Consider the following 12,895-nt stretch of genomic DNA (forward strand, 5'->3'; position numbering starts at 1 on the left):
CTTGCTGATATATCCTGTGACAGAGTATGTGAATTCATTGATGTTGCCATCAGCTGCATCCTCAAACATCTGCCAATCAGTTGTTTCAAAGCAGTCCTGTAAGACCCTCTCAGCTACACTATCCCATTTGTAGATGTCCCTGTAAACAGTTTTTTCCTGTATAAGTCTTTGTTTATATGCGGGCAGCAGCAATATAGAGCAATGGTCTTCTTTTCCAAAAGCTGGTCGAGGGAGGGGTTTGTAGGAGTCCTTGAATAAGGTGTAACAATGATCAAGTGTTTGATCACCTCTTGTGGAGGGAGAGATGTGCTGATAGTATCTAGGGAGAACTTTCTTCATGTTTGCTCTGTTAAAGTCTCCCAACACAATAAATGCTGCTTCTAAGTTAGCATTCTGTAGTCCTCTGATAACATCATACAGTTCATCCATAGCTGAAGCTTTATCAGCTTGTGGGGGGGATGTAAACAACTGAAAGGAGAACTGAACTGAACTCCCTCGAGAGGTAAAAGGGTCTAACTTTAATGGTCAGCAGCTCGAGAACCGGTGAGCAGTGCGTTTTTAAGACACACACATCCATAGCCCACGAAGAGTTAACCATAAAGCACACACCCCCTCCCCTCGACTTGCCTGAGTCCTTCGTTCTGTCTCCCCGATAAACTGTGAACCCGTCTGGCGTGACTGCGCAGTCGGGTACGCTGGGCTCCAACCACGTCTCTGTGAACTCCAAAATGCAGCAGTTCGTGATGTCTTTTTGGTGCTTTATCCGTGCGCGCAGCTCATCTAATTTGTTGTCCAGAGACGGAACGTTAGCGAGCAGGATGCTAGGCAGAGGAGGCTTGTTGTTTCTCTGTCGGGTTCGGCACAGAACTCCGGCGTGTTTCCTCCTCTTTGTTTTCCTTCAGCGTCGCGCGAGTAAGCAAAAGACTCCAGGCAGTACAGAGTCCGCAATATCAAAAACTGTTGTAAAATCCGAACTGGCTGATGAACGTAATTCCAATAGTGTTTGCCGGTCATACTGAAAGTGTGATAAAGTAGTACGCACAAAGAGAGTGAGTAGTAAGAAAATAAATAATAACTTTTAGCTGAGATGAATCAGCAGCCATCTTACGGCGCAGCCAGACAACATTTCAACAATAAGTGTTATTTATTTCCCAGTCCATTTACTGGACTTGCCTAACTCCTACACAAGGCTGCAAGGGGCAAAAAGCCTATCCAACCAGTATCAAACACAAGGCAGGAGCCAACAACAGAGTCTATGCTGAAACTTTACTGCAAAAACCACAGAATGCAAAATAAAAAACTTTAAGCAAATTTACAGCTGTTTCCATTTTGTTTCATTTGTGTTTTCAACAACGTTGTCAAAATATTTCAGCCATCAGTTAATTTTCTAATTTGTTTTATCCAATTCAGGATCACAAGGAAGGATTAATTGAGTAAGAACACTTTTTAATTTTTATATTATGATTAATTTTCTAAATGGGCATAATGCCATGTAGGGTTCTGAAGTATACCGGTACTGAAAAAGTGCTGAAAACCCCATGTTTAAAAACTGAAGGGTACCAGCATTTCAGTACCATAAGCAAACAATAGTTATGAAAGATCTTGTGCCCACTTCTTCATTCTTTCACTATCCAATACTATGTGGACTCCATGGGGGACAAACCCTCCCCAGCCCCGGTCATCACACTAGAGCTTAAACTGTGTCTTAAACTATGGGTCACGAATGTTTGTGATTGGTCACCCACATGACTGTATAGCAAAATTACAAAAGTTCATCCAGTTTTGCATTCTGTGCAGAGCTGATATGCCTGCTGCTGTTTATCTCACTTTTTATTGGGAGAGTATGTAAAACAATGCCACTGGCGCATTACAAAGAGCTTTTGTTTCTGTGGCACAAAAATATTGTAACTGTTCCTCAACTTCCATCTCACAACCTATTAGATATTTATTCTAAGAAAACTTAAAGCAAAGACTTGTTATAAGAAAGGGCCAGAGAGGAGAAACAGAGGTGAACTTGTTTTTCTTCTCTGTCAATCTAGCACCACAGTTCACATTTTTCAACATAGCAGCCACTAAAGAGTTGCTTTTCATGGTACTTGATGTGCTGTGCAAATTTACCGTTCGCTACAGTTTTGCAATAAATACCCATGGTCATTGGTGTTACCACTGTAGTGAAAAATTCTAAGAAACATGAAAATCCAATTTTAAATAACTCCGTTGACAGCCTCTAATCAATGTTTATTACTTTTACTTAATCTATCCTGTAATGAGGAGTGCATTCCGGAGCAAAATCAAAAAAAAAGACACTTAAAGTGGACGGGTATAGAATGCAGTCAAGCGCACAACATTACAGGACAGACATCTGAAAACACAGTGTAGTAAAGCAAACATACACATATGTATGTTTCCCTATTAAGTTACTCTTACAAATGTTGTTTGGTACAAGATGTTCTATGATTGCTCTGTACTGCGTATAATCAGTCCTCTGGTGAATGAACATAAAGCTAAATTTTTTTTCCATTTAATGACAAGACCACTGCCACCTGTCCTGAAGATTGTTAAATTTAACTGAAATCAGCACATTAATGTGACAAGGGGAAAATTCACAACAGTTCCTTAAAGAATTTCTATTTCTATGGTGTGAACACACTGTCAGGAGTCCTGCAAGCACATGGTTTTGAAAGCACATAAAGCATACGGGAATCAATTTTTCACTACAAATAGAGTTTGCGTTGAGGGGCACATGCCCAGTGCAAGTGAATATTTGTGTCGTATGTGTTTTAATGTGGAAAATGATCCTTTTAAAAACAATGCAAAGAAAATCTCCAGTGTGGACAGATGCTGCTTTTGTTGAAAACCTCCATTTTTAAACAAACATACAGTAGTGTGGACATAGCCTTAGCTTGTGGGATAATCCCCCAAAATGAACCCTTCCCTTCCTACGTACTTTAGACACTGTGGTGGACAAACCACCATACTTCTTCCCCCTCATTCTGTTTGATGCTCTGCAGAGACAGCAAACTTCAATGCACTGGAGAATTCAAAAGGGAAACAGCAGTTTGTAAAAAAAAAAAATAGAGTGGTGTGTGATTATCTGGTACAATAGGTGCAACATATGTATGTGTGTGTTTGTGGAATTAGTACTTTGCTTCAATGCCATTTTGACACTGATGCTTAGGTCTAAGAGCTGGTAATAATACCAAATTCAATATTTTATTATCAAATCGATATTTCTCCTACTCTGGCTAAACAATTGTGACCCAGTGCTATCAGTTTTCCTTAAGCTGTGGTATCAATTCGCACATTGTACACAAAAAAAGTTACATTCACTGGAAGGTTCTGAAGTGTACATAATATGATTTGTTTATGATTACTTTTGTTGCCAGGGTGAAGAGACCAAATAAGACAATGAGCCTGAAAGCATTGGACACCGTCAGTCCTTCCATCTAAAAGCCACTTAATGCATTATTTAGAGGGCATCCTAGCCTTTCAGAAAGGCTCTTGCTGCTTTGACTTAACCAGATGAAGTGCTTATTGTGCATATAAAGCACACTTTGTTTGAGTGTCACTCCAAGGTTTACATGTCCATATAAAAGATGGAAAAAAAGCTATTACCAAGTATGCATTTGTTTTTATTAATTTTTATGCTTTCAGAACAATTCTGTCACACCATGTTTTATGATGAGGCAATTTTTTATGGCTTCATACTATACCGAGCAATGCTGTTACATGCTTAATGTGTTTAAATGCTTTCTAGTTACAGTAGTAGCTGTGAAAGGTCAATGACATTAACACAGGTTAAAAATATTTTGAGCCTGATCTATTAACAGAACCACTACTAGAACTAAATACGTTTTATTTATCGTTACAAAGTTTTTTCTATGCCTCTAAACACTGTTTAGCTTTGCTTGGGCAACTACTCTTTTGTAGTGGACTTGATGCCTTCATTCCTGGCCCATCACATCTCACACAGGTAGCTCTTCTGACTTGGGCAAAGATGGTATTCAAAAAGGCAAGGTCAGAAGGAAAGGGTTGCTGAGACCTCTTTTCAAGTCCAGATTTTGAAGAGCATTGTTTGCAACCCATGCAGGCAGAACTGCCATGAAGTAGAGGAGGAGTGGTTGATAGCTTTCCTTAAACCTTTTCCCTGACCGAATGCCTGACATGTAAAAGTAGATCAATTAAATGCTGAGTCTTTGAGGAACGTAACCAATATGTGCTATACACTCTGTATGCTGTGTTATTAATATCTATGCTTTTATTTCTACTGTATTTCTTTGAATATTTGTAAAGCACTTAACGCATGGAAAATGTGTTATCATAAAAAAATGTTAAAAATTGCACATGATCATGCTAGCACAGGTAAAGAACTTGAATTTCTTTGGTTCTGAAGAACCATCATACTTCCATTGTTTCGACTGCTGTTTAGCTGTTGAAGTCTCAGTGATTTATTTAAGTTTCATTCTCAGGTAAGAAACACTTCATAAATTGCACCCAGTTCAAAATAATTAACAAGTGATTCTCCTTGTAACACTGGATGCAGTGATACTTTATTTCAGAAGAAATCATTCTATATATATAGCAAATACAGACCTTGCTCATGTTTATTCTTCAAAAATGGATTCAAGTGACACACAGTTAATCAGTGTCTGCTATTTCACAAACCATTTCTGTTTTAATCTAAATTACAACTAATTCAAGGTAGACAACATTTTCATCTGTCGCTGATGTGGAATGCTAGACAGATAGCAGATATTCTGAGAGATATTCTGCCACAATGCAATGCCATAGGTCACCTCTATGATTTGCCATATGACCCATGAACATGTTAACTAACCAAAAATGACTCAGAATTAGCATTGTTCCCTAGCATTAGAAATTAAATAATTTCATGATACTAGAGTTTGCAGTTTTCATCAACCATGTTGCCCTTGATTTAAAACAGGAAACAATCTTAAACTGCAGATGCTAAAATCCTGAAATTCATACATCTACTGTAAGTACAGAAGTGATAATTAATAGTCACTTACAAAAATGTGCAATGAAAACTACACCTTCCATGGTCATATTCAACAAAAATACAAGGTTTATCTAAAATTGAAGTGTGTGGATTAGGATTAAAAGAAAAAGACTAAAGTACCTTCTTATTTCAGCATCACTGAAACCTTTAATGTTTTCCCGAGGAATTGTACGAGGTCTTCCTCTTTTCTTTGGATGTTTTCTGCCTGAAACAGAGTCACTATCAGACCCAGAGTACCTCCTGTTTCTGCTACGACGTCCTTCGCTTCCATTAAAACTTATCTGTTAAAAACAAAAAAAAGAGTGTTAGACTGAACCTCCAAGACAAATTTGGATTTCTTTCATGCAATACACTGCAATGAATATCTACCAGAACATTTTAAATACCACTATTTTCAAACCGAACTGATCCAGTTCAGGGTTACAGGGTCCTGATCATTCAAAATAAATTCTAATTTACTTACTTACTTTATTTCTATAGCTTTTGGTTACTCAAATGTTAATAGCTTGCACATACAGTTAGGTCCATAAATATTTGGATAGAGACAACTTTTTTCTAAATTTTGTTCTGTACATTACCACAATGAATTTTAAATGAAACAACTCAGATGCAGTTGAAGTGCAGACTTTCAGCTTTAATTCAGTGGGGTGAACAAAACGATTGCATAAAAATGTGAGGCAACTAAAGCATTTTTTAACACAATCTCTTCATTTCCGGGGGCTCAAAAGTAATTGGACAATTGACTCAAAGGCTATTTCATGGGCAGGTGTGGGCAAGTCCGTCGCTACGTCATTATCAATAAAGCAGAAAAAAGGCCTGGAGTTGATTTGAGGTGTGGTGCTTGCATGTGGAAGATTCTGCTGTGAACAGACAACATGCGGTCAAAAGAGCTCTCCATGCAGGTGAAAGAAGCCATCCTTAAGCTGCGAAAACAGAAAAACCCATCCAAGAAATTGCTACAATATTACAAGTGGCAAAATCTACAGTTTGGTACATCCTGAGAAAGAAAGCAAGCACTGGTGAACTCAGCAATGCAAAAAGACCTGGACGTCCACGGAAGACAACAGTGGTGGATGATCGCAGAATCATTTCCATGGTGAAGAGAAACCCCTTCACAACAGCCAACCAAGTGAACAACACTCTCCAGGGGGTAGGCGTATCGATATCCAAGTCTACCATAAAGAGAAGACTGCATGAAAGTAAATACTGAGGGTGCACTGCAAGGTGCAAGCCACTCATATGCCTCAAGAATAGAAAGGCTAGATTGGACTTTGCTAAAGAACTTCTAAAAAAGCCAGCACAGTTCTGGAAAAACATTCTTTGGACAGATGAAACCAAGATCAACCTCTACCAGAATGATGACAAGAAAAAAATATGGAGAAGGCGTGGAACAGCTCATTATCCAAAGCAGACCACATCATCTGTAAAACACGGTGGAGGCAGTGTGATGGCTTGGGCATGCATTGCTGCCAGTGGCACTGGGACACTAGTGTTTATTGATGATGTGACACAGGACAGAAGCAGCCGAATGAATTCTGAGGTGTTCATAGACATACTGTCTGTTCAAATCCAGCTAAATGCAGTCAAATTGATTGGGTGGTGTTTCATGATACAGATAGACAATGACCCAAAACATACAGCCAAAGCAACCCAGGGGTTTATTAAAGCAAAGAAGTGGAAAATTCTTGAATGGCCAAGTCAGTCACCTCATCTGAACCCAATTGAGCTGCATTTCACTTGTTGAAGACTAAACTTCAGACAGAAAGACCCAGAAACAAACAGCAACTGAAAGCCACTGCAGTAAAGGCCTGGCAGAGCATTAAAAAGGAGGAAACCCAGCATCTGGTGATATCCATGAGTTCACGACTTCAGGCTGTCATTGCCAGCAAAGGGTTTTCAACCAAATATTAGAAATGAACATTTTATTTCCAGTTATTTAATTTGTCCAATTACTTTTGAGCCCCTGAAATGAAGGGATTGTGTTCAAAAAATGCTTTAGTTGCCTCACATTTTTATGCAATCGTTTTGTTCACCCCACTGAATTGAAGCTGAAAGTCTGCACTTCAACTGCATCGAAGTTGTTTCATTTAAAATTCATTGTGGTAATGTACAGAACCAAAATTAGAAAAAAAGTTGTCTCTATCCAAATATTTATGGACCTAACTGTATGCTTCATAGATCTTCCAGAAGATTACTTATGCATGTAAACTGCCTTAACCGGATTATTTACCAAATCCCGGTTAGGTGTGTGCATGTAAACACATTCATTGTAAATTGCTATACTGTATAATGGTTGACCAACTGGTAGCTGTCCAGAAGAGCAAAATGCAATGCATACGTTAGCTACTAGTGTACCCATTTTGTTGGTTTTAATGCCATGAGTCGTGCAAAGCCACATTTTCGTTAGCGATTCTGTCAGTCACCTAATGGTCAACTCCTTTGCTTATCATTAATTAGTCATTTCAAATACTAGTTAATTATTAGAGAAACCTTGGTACCTGCATTTGCACTAATGAAATCTGCTATTTGGTTCACTTGTGTTGCAAGGTTCTAGTATTCCTAAAGTTAAGTTTTCGGTTCAAAAATGGCCAAAATGAAAGCACTTGTTCCTTTTGCAGAGTAAGTTATTCTAGGAGACAGACTGCCAAGAAACTGATGATTTCATTCAAAGATGCCTGTCACTGTTTTGAGAGAAGAGGGCACACTGGATTTAACCAGGATGGAAAATATAGAAGGCCTAAATGCACAACAGCACAGGAGGATAAGTACATCAGAGTGTGTTGATTAGAAACAAAACACCTGTTCAAATACCAGAGTCCGCTGCTACAGTGAATAGATGACTCCAGGATGCTGACCATAATATATCTTTCCATCACAGAGTAAACACACACAGCATCGCCCCCAATCCACATGACCGGTTTGCCTTTTGGAGTGTGATACCCATAAGGACACAGGTAGAACATGCAAACTCCACGCAGGGAGGACCTGGGATTTGAACCCAGTCTCCTTGTTGTGAGGCAGTGGTGGTGCCACCACACTTAACCATTGCCCTATCTTAATTTAAACATTAAAAATGTTTTCCACCTTACATACAGCATTTAAAGTTTTGCAAATCAATAAATATAAGAGACAATACAGTTTTAACTGTTTTTTGCTAAACAAAAATTTATCTGTTACAATGTCTAACATGTTGTATGTTAACTGATTAAAATTCTAACTGATAATATTTTGACGTTTGGGCGCTGTGATGAGGTGGTACACTGCAGATGGCCAGTTCTGGTCCTAATTTGAACTTCTGACTGACAGAATGTGCTACTGCTCTATGCAGCCATAAGAACAATTTATGTGGGTTTAATAAATGGATAATTGGAAAATTATTGCATTCAGGACCCATTATAAGGCATATTTCATTCACACAATTCCCAAATCCAGTTATGCCAAACGCAATCGGTATGTCAGTGTGTATTGGAAGGGGATGTTTCTCAGCAACATCAAATGAAGGATGGAAACCACTGTTCCCTCTAAGCTGTGCGCGTGTGCGCGCGCACACGACTTTCCGAACCCGCGCACACAAATTAAAATAGCGCACACAAAAATAAAATTTTTGCCTAAAATGATTTTTGCCATTAAAGTGAAATGTTGCAGAAGGCCAGCTGTTCCGATTTCCCATTTATCCCATTTATCGAAGCGCTATAAATTTTAAATCAGGGGTGTGGCGTCGCTTGTGCAGCTACGACCAATCAGAGTTGACTGACCTAGATTCCTGCGTAGCAGGCTACGGTCAGCGCTATGCGGTATCTTGCTGCCTGCGGCAGCCTATAACATCTTTGTACGAAACGCGCTAACTTTTGATTCTTTGACTTCCGTTGTATTGTTTATTTCGTGGAATCTTGGTGTTCAGCCTGGTACTTTGTAGCTAGATATAATTTTTTAAATGTCGAAACCGCAAGCGATGAAAGGTGCAAAACGCAAGAGAGCTGCAATAGCTTTTAAGTCTGAATGGCTTCTACTAAAAGATACAAATTTCAGGAAATAGCAGATGCTTCTGAATGTGAATCAATTGCTTTCAGACCTCTGAATGAAGTGCGCTGGTTATCCAGACACTTTGCACTTCAAGCAATTATTCGAAATTATGATCCCCTATTAAAATATTTTGAAGAATCCAAAGATAATGATCCCATATCAAAGTACTGCTATAAGAAGCTGAAGAGTGAACAATTTCATATAACATTGGAAATTTTGAATGATGTCTTATCAGAAATGGCTTCTTTAACTATGGCATTTCAAAAACGTGGTTTGACGCCATTGGAAGCTTATCATCTTGCACAGGGTAAACTGAACAAACTTCGAATGCAGTACCTTGGTGAGAAGGTTAAATGGAGTGATAAAGTTAACAGTCTTCTTGACAAGGTGTCTGGAAAAGAAGTTTCCGTGGATACTAATTCCATATTAACCTTCATCAACATCCTATGTTTGCATCTGGGTGAAAGATTTCCTGAAAATGAAATTGAGGAATGGTCTGCTTTTGACTGTACAGCAATAGCACAATGCGACTTTGACTTTGGAATTGAACATATCCGATCTCTTTGTTTAAAGTACAAACAATTTCTTCAGGAGGAAAGTGTCATTATTCAACAATACAATGACTTTAAATTCCTTGTTGCAGAAAAAATCAAAAGCAATCTGATAAACAGCTTTCCAGAGATGACGAAATTTGCATTTCAGAATGATCAATTTGCAGAATTAGCAAAATTGATGGACATTGGTGCCACATTCGAAATGCTACCTGTAAAATATAATTACACATTATTAATAGGTATAGCATTTAACAATGAAACTTGTTTGGTATTGATAACTGAAATAACATCGTGTTTTTGTAACTTGAACTGAACTCCAACAAACATTCTGTAGCGCACAAAAATTTAGTCTTGCTTTAAAATGCGCACGGATGATATTTTTTGCGCACATAGCCTATAAAAAATTAGAGGGAACATTGATGGAAACTATGGAATTTTTAGTTAATATATAATTATAACAAGTCTATACTAATATGAAGTGGTGATAATGAATTAATTAAAACATAACGAAAAAGACTGAAGGTAACTAAAGGGTTAACTGAACATGGCTTAAAGCTTGAGCATGTGAAGCTTTTACCTCGTCTTAAAGGAGCCACCAAAAGAGTTACATAGGCTAAATTGAAGTAAATGAGTAATGATCACCTCCTTAAAAAGTAAGGACAAACACCAGTGAGAAAGCCCAAATACCCCTAATTGTGAAGCAGTGATAAAATCAATGGGAAGACACCCCTACTAATGAAGTGATGTTGATTCTTCCGTTATTCTAAACATGTAATGCGATGTTACTGGTGGCTGTAGATGACTGCTTAAGATGATAGAATTCTGCATGTTAGGTGACACGATGTATTAGATGAGGTAATGGCAGCAGAAAAGAATAAAATCAAATGAATATTACTCATTGCTCACTCCATTGACTGAGACATTTGTAAATATTTGTATGTAAATGAAAAAATTGTTATGCATTCTCGTCTGACTCTGTAAAAGTTTTTTCCACAACAAAACCAACCATGGTGCCAGTCCATCCTCCAACACACACACTCAGACTAAAATCATCTGACTTGCCAGTCAACCCAGTGTGTGATCTCCATTTATAAAAATGACTTTTCACATGTAGTTATCGTTCGTGTCTTCTGGTTACTTACAGATTAGAAGGGGGAGAACATAATGTCCTGTTTAAGAAGTAAACTAAGATTTCATCCATACTAGCACAGATACATTGGAAAACACATTTTTAATTCATTTTTTGCCTTCCATCCACAATGAAACAGAGTTTTTGATCACCAAAAACTTTCACTAAAAAGTTCTCCAAAGTTCTGAAAACACGGCCTCACACAGGAGTCTGGATAGACTAAACGAGCTCAGTGATCTCATCCTTACTGTGCTGATTGTTCTTTTCTATCTTCTCCATGTCAGCATTGAAATACAGTGCATCCAGAAAGTATTCACAGCGCATCACTTTTTCCACATTTTGTTATGTTACAGCCTTATTCCAAAATGGATTAAATTCATTTTTTTTCCTCAAAATTCTTCACACCCCATAATGACAACGTGAAAAAAGTTTACTTGAGATTTTTGCAAATTTTTTACAAATAAAAAAACTGAGAAATCACATGTACATTAAGTATTCACAGCCTTTGCTCAGTACTTTGTCGATGCACCTTTGGCAGCAATTACAGCCTCAAGTCTTTTTGAATATAATGCCACAAGCTTGGCACACCTATCTTTGGCCAGTTTTGCCTATTCCGCTTTGCAGCACCTCTCAAGCTCCATCAGGTTGGATGGGAAGCGTCGGTGCACAGCCATTTTAAGATCTCTCCAGAGATGTTCAATCGGATTCAAGTCTGGGCTCTGGTTGGGCCACTCATGGATATTCACAGAGTTGTCCTGAAGCCACTCCTTTGATATCTTGGCTGTGTGCTTAGGGTTGTTGTCCTGCTGAAAGATGAACCATCGCCCCAGTTTGAGGTAAAGAGCACTCTGGAGCAGGTTTTCATCCAGGATGTCTCTGTACATTGCTGCAGTCATCTTTCCCTTAATCCTGACTAGTCTCCCAGTCCCTGCCACTGAAAAATATCCCCACAGCATGATGCTGTCACCACCATGCTTCACTGTAGGGATGGTATTGGCCTGGTGATGAGTGGTGCCTGGTTTCCTCCAAACGTATGATGCCTGGCATTCACACCAAAGTGTTCAATCTTTGTCTCATCAGACCAGACCTTTCTCATGGTCTGAGAGTCCTTCAGGTGCCTTTTGGCAAACTCCAGGTGAGCTGCCATGTGCCTTTTACTAAGGAGTGGCTTCCGTCTGGCCACTCTACCATACAGGCCTGATTGGTGGATTGCTGCAGAGATGGTTGTCCTTCTGGAAGGTTCTCCTCTCTCCACGAAGGACCTCTGGAGCTCTGACAGAGTGACCATCGGGTTCTTGGTCACCTCTCTGACTAAGGCCCTTCTCCCCCGATCGCTCAGTTTAGATGGCTGGCCAGCTCTAGGTAGAGTCCTGGTGGTTTCGAACTTCTTCCACTTACGGATGATGGAGGTCACTGTGCTCATTGACACCTTCAAAGCAGCAGAAATTTTTCTGTAACCTTCCCCAGATTTGTGCCTCGAGACAATCCTGTCTCAGAGGTCTACAAACAATTCCTTTGACTTCATGCTTGGTTTGTGCTCTGACTTGAACTGTCAACTGTGGGACCTTATATAGACAGGTGTGTGCCTTTCCAAATCATGTCCAACCAACTGAATTTACCACAGGTGGACTCCAATTAAGCTGCAGAAACATCTCAAGGATGATCAGGGGAAACAAGATGCACCTGAGTTCAATTTTGAGCTTCATGGCAAAGGCTGTGAATACTTATGTACATGTGCTTTCTCAATTTTTTTATTTTTAATAAATTTGCAAAAACCTCAAGTAAACTTTTTTCACATTGTCATTATGGGGTGTTGTGTGTAGAATTCTGAGGAAAAAAATTAATTTAATCCATTTTGGAATAAGGCTGTAACATAACAAAATGTGGAAAAAGTGATGCGCTGTGAATACTTTCCGGATGCACTGTACTTCAATATTTCATTGTATTTAATTTTGCAAGACTCCCAGTCTATATTTTCCAAGATATTACTAGACAAGCATCTGTTCTGTTTGTCCTTATTTTTTTGACAGTTATATTTACTTACAAGGGGGCTCCGCCCCCTGCTCGCTTCGCTCGCCTACCCCCGGGGTTGGGTAACCTGAAATACATTGATGAATGTCTGAGATATATCAAATTGTAAAGGTGTAGATGACGAACAAAGGAAGTAAA

General features: G+C 38.9%; 1 protein-coding gene across 2 annotated transcripts in view; it reads right to left on the reverse strand.

Moving 5' to 3' along the window:
* chd1 (chromodomain helicase DNA binding protein 1) overlaps positions 1–12,895 on the reverse strand; it is a 236,842-nt gene that overhangs the window by 43,959 nt on the left and 179,988 nt on the right. For both annotated transcript variants that reach the window (XM_051929867.1, XM_051929866.1), the window contains one exon: positions 5,141–5,301. In XM_051929867.1, coding sequence (XP_051785827.1) covers positions 5,141–5,301 — 161 coding nt within the window. The remainder of the gene's footprint in view (positions 1–5,140; positions 5,302–12,895) is intronic.

This window comes from Erpetoichthys calabaricus, chromosome 7 (genome assembly GCF_900747795.2).
Source record: "Erpetoichthys calabaricus chromosome 7, fErpCal1.3, whole genome shotgun sequence".
NCBI classification, from domain to species: domain Eukaryota; kingdom Metazoa; phylum Chordata; class Cladistia; order Polypteriformes; family Polypteridae; genus Erpetoichthys; species Erpetoichthys calabaricus.